An 11,218-nucleotide genomic window follows, 5' to 3' on the forward strand; every position below is an offset into this window, starting at 1 on the left:
GGTACGGTCGGCAAGGTACTCCCTCACCAACTTTTGAAACTTTCCACTCCTTGTGAGAGGGCCTGTAAGCTGGGCAGGTCTCAGAAAACTGTCCCAGAACGTTGACAGTGTTCCCCTGTCTCTGTTGGATTGGAGTTGCCTCTCTCTCGCTTGTACGCCTTGGTTGGTCAACGAACTGTGACCTCTGCCGCTAGCGTGTTCAGATGGGATTTTTTTTTAACAGTTCTGCAGCAAGGGCCTTCTGGTACTGCCCCATTTTTGTAGACCTTTCCACCTCAGGAATAAGAGAGTGAAAGTTCTCCTTGTAGTGGGGGTCTAAAAGTGTCACCAACCAGTAATGACTGTCACCAAACATTTTGACAACGCGATGGTCATGGTTCAGGCAGCGTAACATACAGTCAGACATGTGTGCCAGACTGGTAATGGGCAAGACTTCCGTGTTCTCACCAAGATGACGACTGACCATGCTCTCTTCCTCCTCCTCCTCCTTCTCCTCCTCCCCCCTGTCCTCAGGCCACCCACGCTGAACCGACGGTATGACAGTTGTACAGGTACTACTGTCTACAGCGCATGATACAAGCTCCTGCTCCTCCTCCTCTCCCTCATTGTCCCCCAATGCACGTTGGGATGAGATGAGGCTGGGCTGTGTGTAATCGACCGCTACTGCTTCTTGATCCATCTCATCATACTCTGGCTGCAATGCCTCCTCTTTAATTCTCTGCAGAGAGCGTTGCAAAAGACAGACAAGTGGAATGCTGACGCTAATGATGGCGTCATCGCCACTCACCATCTTGGTGGACTCCTCAAAGTTTGTCAAGATGGTACATATGTCAGACATCCAGGTCCACTCCTGAGGTCTTATGTGTGGAGTCTGACCTGAATATCGATGGCCTTGTTGCAGCTGGTACTCCACAACTGCTCTCTTCTGCTCACAAATCCTTTGCAACATGTGGAGGGTAGAGTTCCAACGTGTGGGGACATCACCCACTAGTCAGTGTGACGGAAGCTGCAAACGCTGCTGCAACACAGCAAGGGCGGCGGAAGCTGTAGCCGACTTGCAAAAATGAGCTGACAGGCGGCGTACTTTGACGAGCAGATCTGGCAACTCGGGGTACAATTTAAGAAACCGCTGAACCACGAGGTTAAGCACATGAGCCAGGCATGGTACGTGTGTGATCTCGCCTCAGAGCCGCCACCAGGTTACGGCCATTGTCACACACGACCATGCCTGGATGTAGGTTCAGCGGTCTCAGCCACAGATCTGCCTGCTCTTTCACAGCTGTCCACAACTCACAAGCAGTGTGAGGTTTATCACCTAAGCTTATGAGTTTCAGCACAGCCTGTTGCCGCTTGGCGGAGGCAGTACTGCAGTGCTTCCAGCTTGTAACTGATGTGGTGGTCTCTGAGATGGAGGCTGAATATGACGAAGAGGAGGAGGATGATGCGCAGGAGCTGTACACTGTGGGGGCAACTCTGACTGACATAGGGCCCGCAATCCTCAGTGTGGGGAGGATGTGTTCCGTCCCAAGGTCCGACTGGGTCCCGGCTTCCACTATGTTTACCCAGTGTGCCGTAAGGGAGATGTACCATCCCTGGCCAGAAGCACTTGTCCTTTGTCCGTTGTCAGGTGGACTCTCCCAGTAACTGCGTTGTTGAGGGCACGGCAGATGTTTTGGGACATGTACTTGTGTAGTGCGGGGATGGCACACCGGGCAAAATAGTGTCGGCTGGGGACCGAGTACCGAGGGACGGCCACCGCCATAAGTTTGCGGAAGGATTCCGTCTCCACCAGCCTAAAAGGCAGCATTTCCAACGCAAGCAGTCGTGAAATGTGCGAATTTATGACTGTGGCCTGTGGGGCGTTAGCTGCGAATTTCCGCTTTCGTTCAAAGGTCTGGGATATGGACAATTGAACGCTGCGGTGGGATATGGACGTGGACGTTTATGCTGTTTCTTGAGAAACTGCCATAACAAGTGAAGACTGATAGGAGGGGGCATCTTTGCATGCAGTATGGACAGGGGATTGCCTTGCACACACAACAGGGGGTTCTATTGCACGCACAACAGCGGAAGAAGCAGTGGTGACACCCGCTGCCACTGGTCGTGGACCCTGGGGTTCGCCCCACAAAGTCGGGTGCTTTGCTGCCATGTGCCTGATCATGCTGGTGGTGGTCAGGCAGGTAGTTTTGTCACCCCTGCTGATGCTGGCATGGCAGGTGGTACAAATGGCCTTTTTGGGGTTATCAGCAGAGTCTTTAAAAAAATTCCAGACTCTGGAAGACCTACAGGTTGTACTGGCAACGTCCCTCATGTTAGTGTTACGGGGAACTGTTGCCCGCCTTCTGTGTGCGGCCACCACACTGCTTCTTCCTGCCTGTTGGAGTACTCTGCCTCCCTCACCCTGTGTGCTGCTGGCCTCGCTCTGCATGTCCTCCTGCCACGTTGGGTCAGTTACTAGATCATCCACCACCTCCTCCTCTTCCACTTGCGCACCACGATCCTCCTCCTCACTTCCTGGCAATTGTGTCTCGTCATCGTCCACCTCTTGTGACAAATTGCCAGCGTCGACTTCCTGTGGCCGTGGCTGTTCAAATATTTGGGCATCGCTACATGGGATCTCCTCTTCCACCACTTCAAGCGGAGCGAGGGCACAAATCTGGAAATGGACCAGTGAACAGCTCTTCAGAGTGTCCAAGAGTGGGATCAGTTGCTGTCTGACGACACTCGGCATGGTGGGAGGAAGGAGCATCAGGGTGAGGAGGAGTATGCGGTCGAGACTCACGGCTACTAAGAGTTGACCGTGTGGAAGACAGGCCGGAGGTGGTGGTGCCCAGGTAACTGGAAGTATTATCTGCTATCCAATTAATAACCTGTTCACACTGATCAGTTCGCAATACTGGTGTTGTTCTGTGCTTCCCTAGTAATTCGGTCAAGAAGTGGGAGCGAGAAGATGTGGCTGTTGGTTGTGGCACATTTTCACCTTGGCCACGGCCCCGTCCTCTGCACGCACCATCACCAGAAAGTCCAGTTCCCTTGCCACGCACCTTGCCCATTGTAAAGGAAGTAAAATAGCTTACACTCGCACTATCAATGGAAAAACGGTAATAAAAAGTAGATTAGAACCGTGGAAGAGGAAAACCACAGTTCTATTTCTCTGGCCTACACCCGACTCTTTTAAACAATCTGAACAATCAGGGAGAAACTATTACTGTTTTTCTTTACGGAAAAAATACCAAAAGTTGAATAATAGAGATTTTTTACCGTGGAATGGCAAAACCACAGTTATTGTTTACTGTGGTATACCAGAAAATTTTAAATAGATATATTTGCAACTGAACAGTGAGCAACACACTCAAACTGTTTTTTTTAGGTAAAAATGGCCCAAAAGTGGATAATACAGAGGTTTGACCCGTGGAACTGCAAAACCACACTTGTATTTCTCGGGCCTACATCAGACTATTTTCAACAGATATATTTGTGTCTGAACAATCAGGAGACACTACTGTTTTTCTTTACAGCAAAATAGCAGGATAATGCAGAGATTTGACCCGTGGAACTGCAAAACCACACTTGTATTTCTCGGGCCTACACCAGACTATTTTCAACAGATACAGTATATTTGTGTCTGAACAATCAGGAGACACTACTGTTTTTCTTTACGGCAAAAAATGCAAAAAAGCAGGATAATACAGAGATTTGACCCATGGAACTGCAAAACCACATTTGTATTTCTCGGGCCTACACCAGACTATTTTCAACAGATATATTTGTGTCTGAACAATCAGGAGACACTACTGTTTTTCTTTACGGCAAAAAATGCAAAAAGGCAGGATAATACAGAGGTTTGACCCGTGGAACTGCAAAACCACATTTGTATTTCTCGGGCCTACACCAGACTATTTTCAACAGATATATTTGTGTCTGAACAATCAGGAGACACTACTGTTTTTCTTTACGGCAAAAAATGCAAAAAGGCAGGATAATACAGAGGTTTGACCCGTGGAACTGCAAAACCACATTTGTATTTCTCGGGCCTACACCAGACTATTTTCAACAGATATATTTGAGTCTAAACAATCAGGAGACACTACTGTTTTTCTTTACGGCAAAAAATGTAAAAAAGCAGGATAATACAGAGATTTGAAGCGTGGAACTGCAAAACCACACTTGTATTTCTCGGGCCTGCACCAGACTATTTTCAACAGATATATTTGTGTCTGAACAATCAGGAGACACTATTATTTTTTTTTTACAGCAAAAAATGCCAAAAGCAGGATAATAGAGATTTTTTACCGTGGAACAGCAAAACCACAGTTATAATTTACTGGTGTATACCAGACTTTTTTAAATATATATATTTGCGACTGAACAGTGAGCGACACACTCAAACTGTTTTTTTAGATACAAACGGCCCAAAAGTGGATAATACAGAGGTTTGAACCGTGGAACTGCAAAACCACACTTCTATTTCTCTAGCCTACACCAGACTATTTTCAACAGATATATTTGTGTCTGAAAAATCAGAGACACACTTTTGTTTTGGGGAAGGGGGGGAGGGACACCAAAAGGTTAATAAGATGGGTATTTGTACAGTGTGAAGGAGGAAAAAAAAAGAGGATTTAGATGAAAGAAAAAGGAGTTTTCCTGGCCCCCGAGACCTGGAGCTAAGTCCAGCAATTTCAGCAACAGGAGCACACAGGACTGTAATGCAGCGTTTGCTGGTATAACCACTGCGTCTCCTATACAGCATGCCTGCCTGCCTGATATCTGGGATGGATATTAGTCCTGAGAAGGACTGTTTGTTTGATCTGGCAGCCTTTACAGACCCTACACTAACTATTTCGCAGGATATATCTCTCCCTAAATCAGCAGCGCTGTCCCTACACTGTCTGATCCGGAGCGACTGTGTCCAAGATGGCGGCACACGGTTTTAAATACTCGAGGTGACGCTGTGCGGCCAGCCAATCACTGTAATGCCCACAAACAACATGACTGCAGCATTACAGTGACTGGCTGACAATCCCTGCATGCTCATTGGCTCTGTAAAGAGCGCCAAACATGCAGGGCGGAGACCCGAGCTCCCGCCCGAGTAACCCGGAAATGCTCGGTGCTCGCCGAACATCCCAAGTAGCGTGATGCTCGGGCGAGTACCGAGCAGTGTCGAGCATGCTCGCTCAACACTAGTATTAATATGTAGCAGTTTAAGTAACCTTAAAGATAATGATGTGCATTAAAAACAAAGACATTTTCCATTAAAGTGGATTTTGCAGTATATAAATGGGCTTTACATATTATACATACAAAATTAAGGAACTACAATGCATATATGCAAAACGTCATATAAAGTAGTTTGTAGGCAAATACATAGAGGCAAATTCTTTAATGCTAGGTATTATGAGGCACTATTCATGCCATTAAAGAGGATCTTTCACCAAATGTTTCATGTTGAAATATCCATATAATGTAATAGTAGCCGCAGAGCAGAATACATTTTTGATTTATTTATTTTAATTTCGCCTCTCCATTGTTTAGATATTAGCAATCAAAGTATTTGACCTTTTAAGAGTTAATTTTTGTTAAGTCTATGTGGGTGTTATCAGTTAGTTTTTCTGGGGGCATGAACTTCTTCTCCCAGTATAATGTTGACCAATCAAAAGCAGGAAAGAATATGCCCAAAATAGCTTAAAACAGATTTCAAAGTGTGTGAGATAATATAGCTCTGATCTCCTGGTTAAAACTCCTGCACGAGTCATTGTGGGGGGAGGGGCAATGCAGCTGAGTTTAGTTGTGTCACATTACAAACTCTTCTATCAGCTCTCCTCCTCTCATAGCATGGTCACCTCTGCTGTGCTGCTCTTCCCCTCACACTGTCTGTCTGGATCTGAGAGCTCAAAGTGTCAGGATCACATTTTTCCCTGTTGTGCTCAAACTTTACTCACTCGCAGTAAGAGAAAAGCAGGGTGTCATTATATCTAACATATGAGTAATCCAGAGCAGGCTGGTTACTCCTGTGTAAGACATAATTACAGCCCTGATCTAATTGCAGAGCCAATACAAGTTGCCTGAGCACAACAGCCATAATTGTTATTACTGACATATCTCTGAAAAGACAGTGTACAGCATGACACAGTTAAACTAAGCTGCACTGCCCTTCCCCCACACTAATTCATGATTTCTTCAGTATCAAGTATGTGCGCCATACACAGAAATACACATACGTACTTGCAGCTCCCTTTACAATTGCCAAAAAATGAGTTCCCACATGTGCTCAATGGGTCACAAGTCCAAAGATGCTGCTGGCTGGCCATGGTAGCAATTTAGGCCACGCTGACTACTCACAGGAGCTGAAGCATAAAATGGCCTGAGATTGTTGAAGAACGACTCCTGGGACACCTTGGAGAAATGGCTGTACCATTGGTTTAACAACCATTTCAATGTGACACTGAGCTGTTTGTGTACCTGGAATAAAGGCTAGAAGGATCCGGCTACCGTAAATTGTCACTACATGCCATAATCCCTAGAGTAAGATCAGTGTAGTGCTCACTCTAGAAGGCCTCTTCATGATGTTGCCAACATGGTCTCCAGACCAATCTCTGGCTATCATTCCATTCAAGACAAATATGGGACTCATCTCTGAAAAGGATAGATATCCATTCCAACCTCCATTGCCATCTTCAGCTGCACAATGAAAGCCTTTGAGAATGGTAATGTGATGGAACACCTGCAGCTTAATATCTGGCTTGTATCAGAAATGACTACTTATGGTTTATGTAGACACAGATGTCTTAGACTTGGTATATGATGTCCAATTTCACTATTTCAGTATATTATGGATAGATTTTGAAACCAGTAGCACTGCAATTTTTTCAAAGTCTCCCAAGAGCTGTTTTTCAACATTAAAATGCAAGGCTGCAAGTTGCTGGTACTACTATGAGCAGACTGCAGAGTCTAAAGAGACTACTATGGCCTGCAGAATCTCTGGACTTGTTTCCCATAGAGCACATCTAAGATATCATTGGTGGGTACTTATTAAAGAAGCTGCCAGCAGGGGATCTTGATGATTTGCTTAACCAAAAGCATTCAAAGTGGCAGAACATTCTTCAGACAACAATTAATAACCTCATTGAAGCATGCTAAGGCGTGTAAGTGCATATATTTCTGCATGTAACACCTATACTGAATAAAAAGGTTTTCAAACATCTTGTTTTTATTTTTCACCATTTACATATTATTAACATGTCAATCAGTCCTGTGATCTCTATAATTCCATGACTCTTCCTTCTTGAGATTGGAAGTTTAATAGAATATATACTGTATTATGGACATAGACAGCTTGGTAGATGTTCTTTTTTAATGTTATACACATATCCTTTTTTTCTGTTTCTAGCTCTGAAGGTCTGAGACGAGAACTTGAAAGAGAGAAGATGATGAAACGACTTTTGATGACAGAGCTGTAAATTGTTATGTTCCTCAAACTCCTGGACCTGGGGCCTGTTTAGTGCCTTCTGCCTAGCATTCCACTGTGTTCTTAAGCAGATGGATAGATCCTACTGCATTGGAAATAATGGGCCAAAACTAGTGACAGATGAAGGAATCTTACTGCATGTAAAAAGAAAAAAATACTGTTTTATCTTGTATACTGATTGGATTTTGTATATAATTTAGTAGATTAACATTCTACATTCTATTTTAATAGCTGAAATGATACATTTTATTATACTACACAGCTTAATATTTTTAAATAAGGATGTCCTGTAACATTTCTCAAGAGATGTACAGTGAATGATGCAGTGGTGAAGACTTTTGTCATTCAACCTAAAATATATTCATTAAAAAATGGGCACAAAATTCAGTATGTGATAAAACTACAAAAAAGAAATAGATCTCTGGTAAATCCCCCAACAATCTAGTGCTGCTGTGCCACAGTGTCCACCAATCTTTACTAGCTGTCCTTAAGTCCTCATGTAACCACTGTAGGGAATTCTAGACTCAGAGGTTATGGTAGTATGGACAGCACATAGATACTAAGCCAGTCATTGGCTACCTTAGTCATGTGCAGGTAGCTGACATGTCATCAGTCCAGTATAATTCATATAGACCTGTGAGGAAATCTATCAGTAATTTGTTAGATATCTTGCTTGTTGCAGCCATTTTTTTTAATCAGGTATAACCACATAAATGTTTCACATACAGGGGGTGAAATAAGTATCAAACACGACACCAATTATATATATATATATATATATATATATATATATATATATATATATATATATATACACATACAGTACAGACCAAAAGTTTGGACACGCTTCATTTAAAGATTTTTCTGTATTTTCATGACTATGAAAATTGTACATTCACACTGAAGGCATCAAAACTATGAATTAACACATGTGGAATTATATACTGAACAAAAAAGTGTGAAACAACTGAAAATATGTCTTATATTCTAGGTTCTTCACAGTAGCCACCTTTTGCTTTGATGACTGCTTTGCACACTCTTGGCATTCTCTTCATGAGCTTCAAGAGGTAGTCACCGGAAATGGTCTTCCAACAATCTTGAAGGAGTTCCCAGAGATGCTTAGCACTTGTTGGCCCTTTAGCCTTCACTCTGCGGTCCAGCTCACCCCAAACCATCTCGATTGGGTTCAGGTCTGGTGACTGTGGAGGCCAGGTCATCTGACTTAGCACCCCATCACTCTCCTTCTTGGTCAAATAGCCCTTACACAGCCTGGAGGTGTGTTTGGGGTCATTGTCCTGTTGAAAAATAAATGATGGTCCAACTAAACGCAAACCGGATGGAATAGCATGCCGCTGCAAGATGCTGTGGTAGCCATGCTGGTTCAGTATGAATTCAATTTTGAATAAATCCCCAACAGTGTCACCAGCAAAGCACCCCCACACCATCACACCTCCTCCTCCATGCTTCACGGTGGGAACCAGGCATGTAGAGTCCATCCGTTCACCTTTTCTGTGTCGCACAAAGACACGGTGGTTGGAACCAAAGATCTCAAATTTGGACTCATCAGACCAAAGCACAGATTTCCACTGGTTTAATGTCCATTCCTTGTGTTCTTTACCCAAACAAGTCTCTTCTGCTTGTTGCCTGTCCTTAGCAGTGGTTTCCTAGCAGCTATTTTACCATGAAGGCCTGCTGCACAAAGTCTCCTCTTAACAGTTGTTGAAGAGATGTGTCTGCTGCTAGAACTCTGTGTGGCATTGACCTGGTCTCTAAGGGTTTGGGTTCATGGAGAACTGGGCCGACTTCGCGGTCGGCTACAGGCTCTACCGTAGGGACGGGCTGCACCTCAATGGGGAGGGTGCAGCGGTGCTGGGGAAGAAGATGGCTAATAGGTTGGAGGAGTTTTTAAACTAGAGACGGGGGGGGAGAACCAAGGAGCTAGGTGGGATGTGAGGCAAGCAAGGGGGAAGGGGAGAAGTGAATATAAAGAGGGTGGAGAGGGGGGTGGGGATAGTACAGTTAGATCGTTAGAGAAGAATAGGATGCTAAATATCCCCAAAGTTTTATCTTGCATGCTGACCAACGCAAGAAGCCTGACCAATAAGGCAGATGAGCTGCGGGCGCTTATATCGGAGGAGAGGTATGACATCGTAGGTATAACAGAGACTTGGCTAGACGATAGCTACGACTGGGCGGTAAATTTATTAGATTATAGTCTATTTAGAAGGGACCGGTAACAGGGGAAAGGCGGAGGAGTCTGCTTATATGTAAAGTCATGTCTAAAGCCCAGACTAAGGAAAGATATAGGAGAGGGAGAAGAGGGGGTCGAGTCCTTGTGGGTAGAGATAGAGGGGGCAAAAAATAATGATAAAATATTACTGGGGGTCTGCTATAAGCCACCAAATATAACAGAGGAGAATGAGAATCTGCTATTAGGACAAATAGACAAAGTAGCAAAACATAATGAAGTGATTGTAATGGGGGATTTCAACTACCCGGATATTGACTGGGAAACAGAAACCTGTAGATCTCAGAAAGGAAAAAGGTTCTTGACAAATATTAAGGATAATTATCTCTCCCAACTAGTGCAGGAACCAACGAGAGGGAAGGCCGTGTTGGACTTAATATTGACTAATAGGCCTGATAGAATAACTGAGGTACAGATAGGGGGGCACCTAGGTAATAGCGACCATAATATTATCGACTTCAAAATGCCCTTCAGTAGGGTTATCAATAAGGGAACAACAAAAACATTAAACTTTAGGAGGGCGAAGTTTGATCAGCTGATAGAAAACCTTCAACTTATTGACTGGGACAAAGTTCTTAATCAAAGGAATACGAATAGTAAATGGGAAACCTTCAAAAGAATTCTGAATACTCAGTGCGAGAGATATATACCGTATGGGAATAAAAGGGCCCGAAATAAGAGGAAACCAATATGGTTGAACAAGAACGTAAAAGGGGCGTTAAATAGCAAAAAAGAGGCATTCAAGAGGTTAAAACAGGAAAACAGTAAGGAGGCACTAATGTGTTACAAGGAAAAAACGAGAACCTGTAAAAAACAAATAAAAATAGCGAAGGAGGAAACAGAGAAACGTATTGCTAGGGAAAGTAGATCAAATCCCAAACTGTTCTTTACATATATAAATAGTAAAAGGATTAAATCGGATAATATTGGACCAATAAAAAGTGAGGAAAGCAAAATCATAGAGAAAGATGAGGATAAAGCTAATCTATTAAATAATTTTTTTTCGACAACTTTCACAAAGGAATTAGAACTAACAGGAGAAATGAGAAGTGACAAGCTTAATCCTCCACTAAGTATGACTAATCTAACCCAAGTTGAGGTACAGAAACGCCTCAGTAACATTAAAACATACAAATGACCAGGACCTGATGGCATACACCCACGGGTACTAAGGGAACTAAGTAATGTGATAGACAGACCGTTATATCTTATATTTAAGGACTCTGTTGAGACTGGGTCTGTACCACTTGAATGGCGACAGGCGAATGTAGTGCCAATATTCAAAAAGGGAGCAAAAAGTGACGCCGGAAACTATCGGCCAGTGAGTCTGACGTCCGTTGTGGGCAACATTTTTGAAAGCTTCATTAAAGAGGCAATTACGGAGCATCTTGATGCTAATAATCTTTTAATCCCGAACCAACATGGATTCATGAGGAATCCCTCCTGCCAAACAAACCTGATTGACTTCTACGAGGAGGTTAGCTCTCGAGTAGATCAGGGGGAAC

General features: G+C 43.7%; 1 protein-coding gene across 4 annotated transcripts in view; it reads left to right on the top strand.

Annotated features, from left to right (window-relative positions):
* Positions 1 to 8,158, top strand: part of EPB41L4B (erythrocyte membrane protein band 4.1 like 4B) — a 1,171,543-nt gene extending 1,163,385 nt beyond the window's left edge. For 3 of the 4 annotated variants that reach the window (XM_073678479.1, XM_073678478.1, XM_073678481.1), the window contains one exon: positions 7,388 to 8,158. In XM_073678479.1, coding sequence (XP_073534580.1) covers positions 7,388 to 7,457 — 70 coding nt within the window. In that variant the 3' untranslated portion in view covers positions 7,458 to 8,158. The remainder of the gene's footprint in view (positions 1 to 7,387) is intronic. The other variant, XM_073678482.1, reaches the window with a different exon arrangement.
* The last annotated feature ends 3,060 nt before the right edge of the window (positions 8,159 to 11,218 follow it).

This window comes from Phyllobates terribilis, unplaced genomic scaffold (genome assembly GCF_046119375.1).
Source record: "Phyllobates terribilis strain yellow unplaced genomic scaffold, ASM4611937v1 Scaffold_4__5_contigs__length_816908805, whole genome shotgun sequence".
In the NCBI taxonomy this organism is placed as follows: domain Eukaryota; kingdom Metazoa; phylum Chordata; class Amphibia; order Anura; family Dendrobatidae; genus Phyllobates; species Phyllobates terribilis.